This window comes from Ochlerotatus camptorhynchus, unplaced genomic scaffold, assembly GCF_037179485.1.
Source record: "Ochlerotatus camptorhynchus isolate MF236.1 unplaced genomic scaffold, CSIRO-AGI_Acam_v1.1 ptg000330l, whole genome shotgun sequence".
Taxonomy (NCBI): domain Eukaryota; kingdom Metazoa; phylum Arthropoda; class Insecta; order Diptera; family Culicidae; genus Ochlerotatus; species Ochlerotatus camptorhynchus.
The window spans coordinates 6,667,112-6,681,114 of NW_027040818.1; the positions used below are offsets into that span (position 1 = coordinate 6,667,112).

At 41.2% G+C, this 14,003-nt stretch overlaps 2 protein-coding genes across 2 annotated transcripts; one reads left to right on the forward strand and one right to left on the reverse strand.

Annotated features, from left to right (window-relative positions):
• Positions 1-7,564: 7,564 nt before the first annotated feature.
• DMAP1 (DNA methyltransferase 1 associated protein 1) lies at positions 7,565-9,053 on the forward strand. Its single transcript, XM_065230703.1, has 2 exons — positions 7,565-7,751; positions 7,815-9,053. The coding sequence occupies exons 1-2, from the start codon at positions 7,654-7,656 to the stop codon at positions 9,019-9,021; spliced, it is 1,305 nt and encodes a 434-aa protein (XP_065086775.1). The 5' UTR covers positions 7,565-7,653; the 3' UTR covers positions 9,022-9,053.
• Positions 9,054-10,018: 965 nt separating this feature from the next.
• Positions 10,019-12,741, reverse strand: Wsck (wsck). The gene is made up of 4 exons (XM_065230704.1): positions 12,301-12,741; positions 11,548-12,238; positions 10,596-11,474; positions 10,019-10,533 (listed from the first exon to the last, which is right to left on the reverse strand). The coding sequence occupies exons 1-4, from the start codon at positions 12,525-12,527 to the stop codon at positions 10,045-10,047; spliced, it is 2,286 nt and encodes a 761-aa protein (XP_065086776.1). The 5' UTR covers positions 12,528-12,741; the 3' UTR covers positions 10,019-10,044.
• Between the last annotated feature and the right edge of the window lie 1,262 nt (positions 12,742-14,003).

Here is a 14,003-nt window from a genome sequence, read left to right on the forward strand (position 1 = left end):
ATCCGAGTGGTAGAAGGATAATGGTATATTGCTTGCCTGCTTTGTTGCAATATACATGGATAAGGACATAGCTTGATCTGAATCGAGAAAAGACATAACAAAAAAATTCCCATTAACGCACGTGTATCATCTTCGGCTTTACTTCGTGAAGCAGCTTGCCAACAATTCCCTAATAAAAAATAACCATAAACGAACGATAACCCAAATCATTGAACTATTCCATAAATGGTTTGGATGATACCCAGAACACGTCGTTAAGCAAATTAACCATACAATTTTTATTAGGGTTTGCTCGTTTCCTTCTACCGCCCCGAGTGAGCTGTGTCGCACGGGTTGCTTGTCATGAAAAAGAAGGAAGAAAATTATATCATTATTGCTTTCCAATCCTGACATATCGTTATTATTCGGTTCGTTGATCGCTTGTCATTTTGTCATTTGGAGATATTTTTGATTCCTTGTTAGGGACGCGTCAAATATGGTGCTGGCACGGTACAAGGTTTGTTTACAAAATGAAGTTAAGGCCATTTCAATTGTTGGTCTTGATTTCTACACAGCAAAAAAAGTTATTGAATATTACATCGAAACTGCTGCAACCATGTCAATCCATGGGTTGTGTGTGTAATATCACATTGTACACAGAAAAAAAAAGTTGTTGAGCTGCACAGAGGTCATTCCGCCGGTTTTGTAATATTACGTTGTACGATGTACATCTACATCCATTGATATAATATTGTATCTGCTTTTTGCTATTACATCTTTATTTCATACATCAGCTTGAATTACGTTGATCAATATTACATTTTTTTTGCTGTGCACAGCGAATCAAAACACATAAAGCAAACAACGATACAGACAAAATGGTTGCTACGACTACCATGACAAACTCGCTCTGTAACATAGCTCGATCCGAGTGGTAAAAGGATAATGATATATTGCTTGCCTGCTTTGTTGCAATATACACGGATGAGGACATAGCTTGATATGAATCCAGAAAAGACATAACAAAAAAAATCCCATTAACACACGTGTATCATCTTCGGTTTTACTTCGTGAAGCAGCTTGCCAACAATTTGCTCGTTTCCTTCAACCGCCCCGAGTGAGTTGTGTAGCACGGGCTGCTTGTCATGAAAAAGAACGAAGAAGATTATATCATTATTGCTTTCCACTTCTGACATAGCGTTATTATTCGGTTCGTTGATCGCTTGTCATTTTGTCATTTGGAGATATTTTTGATTCCTTGGCTGTGCAGGAAACAATCATTATTCGTAACCCGTTTTCGTTCGAACCGTATTCCCTAATAAAATTGTTATGGTTATTTTGCTTAACGACGTGTTCTGGGTATCTTCCAAACCATTAGTGGAAAAGTTCAATTATTTGGGTTATCGTTCGTTTATGGTTATTTTTTATTAGGGTTTTTCTATCCAGCTTTCCATGCTCGGTAATGGCGGCCTGTTTGTATGAATAAATGTATCCTTCACTGTGCTTTTTGACACTATCTGGATGTTCGAATTTCAACCCCTTCCCTTTCCCTCTCCCAGGAACAGAAGAAAATGGAACAACATACGCCCTCCAGTTAGTGTCAAAAATCACAGTGAAGGATACATTTATTCATACAAACAGGCCGCCATTACCGAGCATGGAAAGCTGGATACAAATCCCTATATCTGCAAACAACGTGTCGATGCGTGTTGACATGGCTGGTTCTCGGCAATGCAATGATCAATCGTTATGATTCTCCTACCATTCTAAAGGTATGGCTATATACTTTCATTCGGAATAGGCAGAAAACCAAGGTTTGGTTGTACAGTTGGAACGAAAAGTCCCGAGCCAAATGCGTGTCGATTCATGTTGACATGACTGCCCTAATAAAAAATAACCATAAACGAATGATAACCCAAATCATTGAACTATTCCATAAATGGTTTGGATGATACCCAGAACACGTCGTTAAGCAACACGCAGAAAAATTTACCGTCGAAACAAAAATATTTGAGGCAAATTTAAACGTAAACTCAGTTTGTTCTGGCCACAAACATAAACTAGGTTAATTTCAAACGTATTCTATGTTTGAATCCATTGATAATAATGTTTAAAACAAAAATAATGTTACGTTTATTTTAAAAATATTCGTGTTGAAAATAAACGTGAATATTTTTGATTTATTCAGGGGGAACGACACTCATTTGGATGTATTTTTTCAGTCTAGTAATTACTTGGGATTTTCGGGGAAAAACATAATTGATGGGATTTTTTTGAGTGTAACGTGTTGACGAAAATTAAGCAGGGATAGAAAAAATAGATGGGAATAGATCAGGCAATTGATGTGATGTGAGGGATGTTAAAAAATTTCAGAGGGATACGAGTCTGAACGCGAAGAGGATAGGTGTAAAAAGAAGAAAAATTTGCTGCAATGAAGCGTCCATGAATTACGTAACGCTTATAGGGGGCGAGGGGGTCACCTATATCGTTACGAATTATACATAGGGGAGGAGTAGTAAAGCTTTGCGTTACGTAAAAAAGAGAACATTTTGTTTTTTTTTTCGTCTCTTGATGTAAAGTTTGAAAATACAGGTCTTTTTTGACGTTTTTGGCAACGACAACGAAGGCTGTCATCACTAAATCTTGCTTTGCAAAATGGATCTGTTTTAATTGAGATGTTTGCGATCCTTGAACTTTTGAAAAGGAGGTACTCGATGGTACGCTGATCTTTTGTTTTTGTTTTGAATATTAATAATATAATTAATTACCTAAAAATAAAAAAATACAAAACGAAATCAAACATTAATTAAATGAAATGGGGGGGGGGGGGGGTGTTTATAGAGCGTTGCCTAATAAATAGAGGGGGGTCGTGTTGTTCCAAAGGGGAGGTCAAAAATATTGATTTTTAGCTAAACGGAATTAATGGACACCGCTCGGGACACCACCCAACTATAATAACCAAAGCTCACAGCTCAAGTGCAGAAAACGGTTCCGCACCGAATAGGTCGAAACTGCACAGTAGGAGGAATGGGTGATGGCGATGGATTACAAGGTTCCGGTTAATATTCCCAGCTGTATTTGGACGGGAATTTGATCCGCAATATTCTCGCACAGAAATACATCACCCGGTGGGTGTCTTACTTTACCATAAGATCTTTCTTATCCGAACCCTTGACGAGACCTTGACCAGAGACGAGTAAAACTTGGGCCGAGTGGAAAAAAATGACCTGAATTCCTTTTCCACCTGCTTGTCGTAGGGGGTTTCATTGGTAAGGCTTTTCCCGGGGCTAGAATCAGCAGTTCGAACAAAATCAATAGTTGCTTCACGCCTGTTCGGTAACATTCATGCTACAACACACAGAGACCCGGGCTCTTATCCGTCGAATTCGATCAGTTTGAGTCCGGGAAATGGATGTGCGTTGCCGTCTCCTCCGTGATGCACTTGATGTTTTTTGCCCCCGAGACCGATTATAGACGAATGGTCCGTCATCTTTTTTTAGTTTTCGCACCGATTTTTTACCGGCATGGCCAGCTGACATACGTGGTGTTTGTTGTGGAGAGTGTTGTAAACTGACAGTGAGTATGGCAAAGTGCTTCGCGGTCGACCTGAAAACTTCGAGAAACTGCACGGCTTGCTTGACAATTTGTGTGCATGCAGAAGGGATAAGTTGGGTATAGAAAGAATAGATAGGATGGATTGAAATTTTGTGCACGTTGAAAATTGTATAAGAGGTTTGGGTAAAAATGGGATAATCCTGAAGTGTCGTTCCCCCTGGATTTATTTGAAAACTATATGCGATCAAAAATTAATATGTTTATTTTAAACATGCTTTTCATGTTTAAAATAAACAAACATATTTTGAAATTATTTAAGCATTTGAATGCTGAATAAATCAAAATAAAATGGATAGCAAATAAATAGAAATTCCTGCGATTATGGAAAGTCTGTGGATGTTTGGATCCGGGGGGCCGTCGGGGTGGGTGTCCGATCCGATCCAGTTCAGTAAAACCGGTGAAACTTTGTGATATTAGCGTCATTTTGTCGTTTCTGACGCTGGTCCTCATACCGGCCTCTTTCTTTTCTTTTCTTTTTAGTGTTCGGGGATGATCTGTTTTTCTTTCGACGTCGGGTGGGGGGTGAGGATGATATAGGGATCGGCATCAGAAACGACGGATTGACGTTAATATTGTGATGTTCCACCGGTTTTTTCGAGCTTGGAACACTTGCTTGCGTGGGTTTCCGAACCCTCTACTTCGGTTTCGCCGCTTGCAGGCCGTTTTCGGTTAAGTTTGCCGAATGTAAACAAGAAGGAAAAAAGGACACGCTAAAAATTGATTACCTAGATTATGTATTGTTGAAATAAACATGCTTTTTAATTTAATTTAAACATACATATTTTTGTTAAAAACATGTTTTTAATTTACTTTGAACTATTCATATTTTTATTTAATAAACATATATATTTTTAACTTAAATGAACAAAATTTGGTTCCGTGAAATTAACCATACAATTTTTATTAGGGTGGTTCTCGGTAATTTGGTTACCAAATTTTAAGATTTAGCCTAATTTACAAGTATGACTATCTACTTTCGAACAAAATAGACAGGGAACCAATTAAACTTGTGGTTGGCCTGTCGGAACAGGAAAACGCCAAAGCCCTACTAGAGGGCTTTAGAAAACCCGTGAGAGTTGACTCTCGGATTCACCGATAAAATCGTCAACTCCTGTAGGTAGACCAAGAGATCCACAATTTTGTTAAAATTGCATACAATCATGAGCATAGAGGAAATTCTAAAGTAACCCTAATAAAAATTGTATGGTTAATTTGCTTAACGACGTGTTCTGGGTATCATCCAAACCATTTGTGGAATAGTTCAATGATTTGGGTTATCGTTCGTTTATGGTTATTTTTTATTAGGGAACACTTTAGAGTGGGCTTATGTCCAAAACGTAAACAAACCAGAAAATGATTTTTAAATTTTTCCACCTCTATTCAATTCATATATGAAGACCAACAATTGAAATGGCCTTAACTCCATTTTGTAAACAAACCTTGTAAGGCCATTTGCTCGCGAACTGAAGTCCGCAAAGGCAAACCAACATAATGGACAGGTAGGGGAAATTCTCCTCTACCCGATTATGGTTTAGGTTTGCGAATGAAGGTTTCGGTTCGCGAGAAATGGCCTTACAAGGTTTGTTTACAAAATGGAGTTAAGGCAGACCCCCTTCACTCTTTGGAATTTATAGAGACAGATAACAGCGCCAATAGGTCTTTGGCGATACAACGTTGAACCACAAACGAAGTGACAGACGACTAACTGGCGAAGAAATCCATTTAAATAATGTGGTTCACTGTAATAGAATTTTCTTGGAAGCTTGTGCCATCATCCACCAGATGGGTTAGTTTTTTTGTTTTGATTTGAACAAAGTTGATTTTGTGTACAATGATTCTTAGACAGTGTGCAAAGAGTGCGTATCATTTTGTCATTTTTTTATGCATTTCAGTTTTGAGTAGAGTGAAAGAGATAGAACCAAAACATTCTAGTACATTTGGTGAAAATGCTAGTTCAATCTAGTAGTAGCAACAATCAATACGAAACTAACGATTTTAAATTGGCTCACCACTTTAGTAGCCTATTGGTCCCAAGCAAACGATTAACGTACCCTATTCTAGTTGAAATTCTATTACTACACTATGTTTGTTTTGATTCGCTATGAAAGTTTGACAGATAACATCAGGGGTGTGTGGATTCATGCAGAACATGCAGGGGTGAGTGAAATAGCTTGGGACTGCTTGGGACCGTTGTTCTGGTACTGAGTGAGCCAAAAATAATAATGATTTTCTTCGGGACCCAGTGGTCTTAGAGTTACCTCTATGGTATAACGTGGTAATGATTGAAAATGGATGCAATCATAACGAAGTGAGAATCTTGCTATCGCAATATAATGATGATGACATCGATCATCCTCTTCCCTCGGCTGATCATCAACGTCCACGCTGGTATATGTCATACTGACACCTGTCATTTATTGAGCCCTGGTTGTAAAGTTGACGGGGGACTCCCAACAGTTTCAATGTGCACTCACGAGATGGCACTGCGATCACATAAGGGTGGTGTATCCATTGCCTTGTTCGAGGAATTGATTTGTGGGATATCTTGTTAATGAAATATCTTTGCTATGACCTAAAATTAGCGCGAAATTTGTACGCGGTGGTTATCAAAAGAGAAAGTCGATGAAGAGAATCGATCAAAGCAGATAGGACCATTTGAAATGTTCATCGAGAAGTATCGATCTCGGTATCGATCAATTAAGATTTTTAAATATGTACATACATCGAAATCAAAGAAACTTAAGAGTCAAGAATTACCGACAAAAATCTTTATTTTTGTATGAAGAACTTTGAAGAAGTTTCACGAATGGTTGGCCGGGACGTCGTTAAGGCCATCGTTAAGCCATGTACAAATTTTATTACACTGATAAATTAAACTATTCCCATTTTGCTTGAAATTTAATCAATTTGACATTAAACTCAGTTTAATCATATCGAATGATTGAAAATTATTCCTCTCTTTCTAAAAAATAAGCGTCTGATATTAATCCCAGTTTAATCATGGTTGATTAGATTGTAGATTATCTTTTTTGAATAAATTTTAATCATTTTTGATTCTTTTTAAAAAAAAATGATTTCATTTTAATCTTTTTTGATTATATTTATATCAGTATTGAAAAAGAATAAAATTTAATACTGGGAAGATTATTTCGATTTTAATCATGTATGATTACTGCCGAAGTAATCATGGCTCGGACTCAATAAGGTGAAGCGGGAATCTGCATACTTTTGAAGCTTTTTTGATTTAATTTATCTTTGAGTGTAGAAAAGCTGGATTCTAGATATGAGTGAAGTTCAACGAGCGTGTTTATGTTTCGTTTTCCATTTTGATCCCTGATGGAACGCAAACGATTGGAAACGTTACTAACCGTTCCAGGTTGGATAGACGAGTGCACGGATGGATTTAAGTTCACTCACTCGACAAAAAGTGACACAACAGCGGGGCCCTGTTTACTAAAAATGAACACATGTGTTCATTTTTAGTAAACAGGGCCCCGCTGTTGTGTCACTTTTTGTCGAATGAGTGAACTTAAATCCATCCGTGCACTCGTCTATTAGGTACTGCAGCGTGACGTCATAAATGAACTCAGTGTTAGCCGGCTGAACCTTTTTGACAGTTCAGTGGTACTGTTTACAAGCACTTAGTCGTTTTTTCGAAAAAAAAAATCTAAAATTTACGAATTTTAACTTGAAAATTGTCGAGGAACAGCGCGTTGCAAGGATGTTGCTCGTGAACATTGCAGAAATGTGGTTTACATCTCACTGCAGTCTGAAAAATTATCGAGAAAATCCACCCAAGAAAAAATCGGCTAAGTCCACGTAAACAGTACCACTAAACTGTCATTAGATTGAGGTTAACCCCGACGGTGCAAAACCTAATGCGTTTGTTTTGAAATGTTTGCAAACATCACCCATCTGTCAAAAAAAAAACTAAGAACCAAAGTCAAGGTGTTGGTTTTACTCAACATTTTAATTATCATTTTTTACTAAAAGTTTACCGCAATTTTTTTTTAAATTACTGTGCAAAAGTTGAACTAAAGTACCACCTACATCTGCACGATGGCAGATGTTCGAGACATTCTCGATTTGGAACGCCCGGTCACACCGGAGCTGACCAAGGAATCGCTGCTAGCCAAGAACAAGAAGATCTATGAGAAGTATGTCTTTTTCATTGAATTTTGTCCTGGAAAATAGATTTGTTTTTCATGTTTTTTCATCAGAAAACTAGCGGTGAAACGTCCGGAGGGCATGCACCGGGAGGTGTTTGCTTTGTTGTACAATGACAACAAGGATGCCCCACCACTGCTTCCCACCGACACCGGAACCGGCTACAAACAGACGAAAGCTCGGCTCGGCATGAAGAAGGTTCGCCGCTGGCATTGGGCACCGTTTGTGAATCCGGCCCGTTCGGATGGCGCTGTCTTCCACCACTGGAAGCGTGGCTCCGATGAACCCAAGGAGTACCCATTTGCCAAGTTCAACAAGCAGTTGGACATCCCTAGCTACACCATGAACGAGTACAATACGCATCTGAAGACGAATCCGACCAAGTGGACGAAGCCGCAAACTGACCACCTGTTCGATTTGGCCAAGCGGTTCGATGTGCGGTTCATTATAATGACTGACCGGTGGGATAGGGCTAACTATGGGTGCAAGACTGTGGAGGATCTGAAGGAGCGCTACTATGAGGTGATTGGAGTTTTAAACAAAGTTCGTGGAACACCGGAGAAGAAGATTTACTCGTTCGATGCGGAGCACGAGCGTAAGAGAAAGGAACAACTGAAGAAGTTATTTGATCGAACGCCGAAGCAAATCGAGGAAGAACAGATGCTTCTGAACGAGCTGAAGAAGATTGAAGCACGGAAGAAGGAACGGGAACGCAAGACTCAGGACTTGCAGAAGCTGATCTCGCAAGCGGATCAACAGCAGGCAGAACAGCAGCAACAGCACGCTGCCAGTTCCCACAAGAAGCATGACAAAAAGCTCAAGAAGAAAATCCAACAGCAACCGCGTCCCTCCAAGGTGGACTCGGTCGTGAATGCCGTCGAAACGGCCGGGATCAAATTTACCGATTTGCGCGGAACGGGCGTCTCGCTGCGTTCGCAGAAGATGAAACTGCCCGCCAACGTGGGTCAGAAGAAGGCAAAGGCACTGGAACAGGCACTGCAGGAGTTCAAGGTCGATCCGAACCCGCCGCCGATCGAGGAAATTTGCGTCGCATTTAACGAGCTGCGTTCGGACATGGTGCTGCTGTGCGAGCTGCGAACCGCCCTGGCCACCTGTAATTTCGAGCTGGAAAGTCTGAAGCACCAGTACGAGGCCCTATGCCCGGGGAAGACGCTGAACATTCCGGCTGCCCTGGTGAGCCCACCGACGGAGGATTCCGCGGGATCCATCGATCCGGGAGATGTTTCCGGACTGGTTTAAGGTATGGGGGGATGGTAAGGGGGTTTTTTTTTCTCTAAATTTACTGATTAGATCGTAACAATGGCTACGTGTTTATGTGTCACAAAGCGTTTGGTGTATTACAGTCGGTTAGAATTGGAAGAAATTTGTGTCCCATGTTTGCCCTTCTTACAAAGAATACATTAAAACTACAAAAGCAGTTTCACCCTATTGAAATGTTGACATCGATTTGATCTATGTTAAGGCTCGCGATGCTTGAAGTAATTTACAAAGAAATTTGTAAGGAAACTACTTGAGTCATAAGTCACATTTTTGACCGAAAACGATAGCAGTTTTTGGATCCGCCTAGATTAGATTATTAGACACCTCTTCTACATATCTCAGAAATATTGAACGAGAAAAACCATTCCAAACTATAGAGTCTAACATATTTATTTGTAGAGCAACCACATAGGACCTCGGTTCGGTTTTTTGCCGCTTTCCAGCATTTGTACTAGATGGACTTACGCGCGATTTCTCCAATAAATGATTGCACTACCTTTCGGGTCCGATTGTTGGCCATCTCGGAAATTTCTTTTACAGCTTTTATTCCCACTCGGAAAAAAATCCGTTCCCGAAAACGGGAACGGACCGTGAACTAAAAATCACGGCCAACTATCCAGAACAAAATTTTCTCAAATATACACCGTGAACTATGGTTCACGGCTGTGGTTCACGAATATGTGAACTCTTTTTTTCCCGTGCATCTGCCGAAAATCAAAACAAAGACGAATGCATAGGTACGTTGAGTCCGGTTCAAAAAGTTTAATTCACTTTTAATGTTCAATATATCTATAAAAAAATCCATAATACAACAATTCTGTACTGTTAAGGTACTATTAGCTAGAGATAATATCTTTTGCAGTCAGAAAATTATATATATATATATATACTCAAAACGGACGGAATTCAGAGTAGAGAATACTTATCGTTTCATATTGTCCTAAAATTACAATTTGTTTTTTTTTTTCTTCTGTGATTATTTGTGAGATTGCTGTCGGTTGTTCATGGAGTCATCTCCAGGTGTGGTAAGTACGGCGGTATCTGTACGGTTTGGTTCCGTTCGAAGGACAGCATGTAGCGCAGCATGGGCAGTGTCTGTCTCAGGTAGCGACTGATGTCGTCAAATTCGGGTCGATCGCCAGCGTCCAGATCCCAACAGTTAAGGCACATTTGATAGAGGTCATCGTATAAAAAGCTGGGTTTCTCCGGCCGGCTGCCAGCCCGTATGCTGGCAAAGAGATTCTCCGTTGTGGTCGATCCGAATGGGGTTGCACCCAGGCAGCAGCACTCCCAGATGAGCAGCCCAAACGACCAGACATCACTTTTGGCGGTGTGGTTCTGGAACTTGATGACCTCCGGGGCGTTCCAGCGGATAATGTCTATCTGTTGGCCGTTGTTGTCCCCGTACAGAGGCGGTCCAAAGGCACTCACCTTCACCTCGAACTTGGTGTTGACGTAGACGGTTCGGGCGCAGAGTTTCTTGTTGATGATCTGTAGGAAAGGAGGAAGTGTCAATTAAGGAAATCCTAAATCAACATACATTAAGAACTTACGTTGCTCTCGATCAAGTACTGCATTCCATCGCACACCAAGCACAAAATGTTGACAATAATCTCCTCCGAGATGGTGGAAAACTTTGGACTATTTACGTTATTTGGTATCCTTGCGTTGAGCAGGGTCTGCTTCAGAGTGGTTTGCATCTCCTCGAACAGTACGTAGCACCAGTCTGGCGTTACGCAAACTCCGTACAACTGCAACACATTCACGTGGGGCTCCAGCTTGATCACCCGTCGAAACTCGTTCAAAAATCCAATCTGATCAATCTTGTCCATATCATCGGAAATGACGTGCACCTGAGCCGGCAGATCGACGCCTTCGTGTTGAATTCTTCCCTTCAGTATGTCACCGTACTTCCCAGACCCCAGAATGTTGTTGATCTCCAACGAGAGGTTCTTCCGAGCGTGCTTCTGATGGACCGCCAACGAATCGATGATATCGTGCAGTTCCGCCTCGAATCCTCGTTGTTCGTAAATGTCCGGAATGTAGCCGTTGTTCTCCACTTCCAGAATCGGGCCCTGCAATGCCATCTCGTGGTGGTCCCGGAGGGGGCGGTTATTCCCCGGGGTTTTATACCGTAGGTAAACGTAGAGCACGATGCTACCGAGAAGCACGATTCCAAAAAGGACGCAGGCAACGACCAGGACGGTGATGAGAGCTTCGTTCCTCTCCGGCGCGTTGGTTGAATTCACGTGGTAGTGGTCCGGATGCTGGTGCTGCTCGTTGGTCCTCGTGGCATAACGGACCTTGATGACGTTGTTCAGAATGCTTACGATGCCGATGGAAATGTGCACATGTGCCCGGGGAGGAATCGGAGGATTGAAGAAGTTTCGGTAGTAACGACCATCGCCTACGACGAACAGGAGAGAATCATCCTGGAAAAAAAAAAAATCAAGTCAAATGAGCACTTTTTATTGAAAATATAAAAGATTCCCCAAACGATCATACCTTCATTTCCACCTCCGCCGCAACGTAGTACGGGACGCCCTTATCGGTGGACCGCTGGTACGTATCTAGCAGACTCTCGTCGAACTCCTGTACCAGATCGTTGTTCACGTAATGCACCACCACCCGGTAGTAATTAATCGGTCCGTTGTTGTTAATCGCCTTCTGAATCTGGATCTGAATCGTCGAATCCAATCGCCTCAGTATGACCGGCTCCTCCGGTTCCGGATCCGGTGTGTCGATTTCCGTTTGTGCCACCAGCCACCTCATCCCTCCGGGTCCCTTTTCCGAAACACTGGTCACGGTGATGTTGTAACGCGTTCCCGGCTTCAGATTCGACAACTCAAACGACTGTGTGTTACTGTGGACACTCCAACTCATCGGATACAACCGGTAGTTGGCGTAGGTCGAGATTGCGTGTGCATTGATTTCGAACTCGTCCACCGGAACTCCATCCAGAGACGGAGGATCCCAGGACACCTCAATCGTACTTCCCTTCTCGCTTCCAATCAGCTTGAGATTCTTCACTGGTCCAGCAACTTCCACACCTGTTTCGTAGAAACTTTGCGCATGATCACCCCCACACGACAGATCCTCACTCTGTCGACACCGGAGATTGCATTCCTTATCCTCGATCTGCCGTGATCGGATCGTGTTGAAGCACGCGCACTGCGTATCCGACAGCGCGGCATATCTGAAACGCAAAATGAGGTCATTCACCTTTTCCTAAAACCAGTATCTCCACGCCCCCAGTACCTGTAAAAGTTCAGTTCACATTGACCGATGCAGTTGTCCAACTTATCGGTAAGGAACCCCAACTGGCCGGATCTATCCCGCTCGTAGCACCCAAAGAAAAGCCCCTTCTGCCCTTCGATCAGGGTGCAACCGGCCACCACAAGAAAACAAACCACCAATGCCCCCGAATAAAGCAGCGAAGTTGATGACGAATAACACTTTATCCTGCTCCCTTTCGGCCGTGGCATCTTTTTCTAGTCAATTATTATCTCGCTCAAAACCAACAAACTCTATTCATTTTCACTGGCACCGAACGGATCGCACATTGGGGCAGCGGAAATCTATGGAAAACTGAGGAAAACGCCTATGCAACAAAGGAAAAACGGTAAACAATGATGGGAAATAAGCGCAATCACACGCTCTTTTGTTTATGTTCTCACGGTTGACACCGTTAAGTTGACACACCCGCATCAGCGATGACGATGGCTCACGCACACAACGGTACCTATAGATATTCATGAATGAATTTCACACATCGGGAGGAATGAGCACACGGTATTTGGTGAAAACCCATTAATGGGTAAATCTATTTCTGGAGCAACAATAGAAAACGACCGCAAACCAATACCCGACCAACCGTTCGTGAAACTTCTTCAAAGTTCTTTATACAGAAATAAAGATTAATGTCGGCAATTCTTTACTTTAAATTTTCTATGATTTCGATGTACACATTTAAAAATCTTTATTGATCGATACTTACATTTAAGATTATTTCTTGATCGGTCATATCAAGCATAATTTTTCAAAAGGACGTATGTAACATTGGATAGGAAATTGGAAACATTGGATAGCAATCACGCATAAACAATAACCATAAGAAGCGCCTATCCACCAATTCGGGATATCATCCCAACTTTATGAGGTATGTTCGTACCATCTATGGTATCGTTAGTGTATGGTGTCCGTTTATTAGGGATGTTTATATGAGATTATTAAATGCTATTTAAAAGTTAATGCTATTTTTTTAAATCTGTTTGTGCTATTAGATGGATAAAGGGATAGCGTTTAAGAAAATTGTGAAAAATGTAGAGTTTTGCAAACACGGACAAGACTTTTGATAAAACAAAATCATGCACCTTTTACTTGTGTACTACTCACATACACCCTGATTGATTCCTCGGTATCACACCTTGATTGTTACATACACCCTGCATGATTCGTCTATTTGACAGAAGGGTTTTCACATACGTCAAATCAGATACACCGGTTTTTGTTTTGCAGTGAAGATACGTCGGCAGCTCGAAAAGCATTGTGGAATTGTCGGTTGGTTGGTTTATTCACATAACTCCCCAGAGTTGTGAAATAATCGATGTTAAAAGCGGAGATGAGAGGGTACCGCATTATCTGCCGTCAGATGTTATACGTTTTGTGTTTTTCGTATTAAGAAAGCGCTGGTCAGATTGGTATGTGAAGTTCAATATTAAAGTCAAGATTTAAGTGCAATTTTATTAGAATACTTTTGAAATAATAGACATGTTGCTCCCGGAAATACAAAAACAAACATACAAACTTGACGCATTTGCTGATTGATAGTGGTTGCTTTGTTTTTTCACATACGACGCTTCACTGTGAGCATATCTGCAGTTTTTGTGTTATCATCAAATTTTAACAGTTAAGTCATGTTGACAATAAAAGGGTGTATCAACACCATTTTAAAAACAATG

Coding starts and splice junctions, on each gene's coding strand:
- Wsck (XM_065230704.1), bottom strand. CDS start 12,527: ATGCCACGGCCGAAAGGGAGCAGGATAAAGTGTTATTCGTCATCAACT. Junction 12,239..12,300: donor TGTGAACTGAACTTTTACAG/GTACTGGGGGCG, acceptor TTTGCGTTTCAG/ATATGCCGCGCTGTCGGATA. Junction 10,534..10,595: donor AGTACTTGATCGAGAGCAAC/GTAAGTTCTTAA, acceptor CCTTTCCTACAG/ATCATCAACAAGAAACTCTG.
- DMAP1 (XM_065230703.1), top strand. CDS start 7,654: ATGGCAGATGTTCGAGACATTCTCGATTTGGAACGCCCGGTCACACCG. Junction 7,752..7,814: donor AACAAGAAGATCTATGAGAA/GTATGTCTTTTT, acceptor TTTTTTCATCAG/AAAACTAGCGGTGAAACGTC.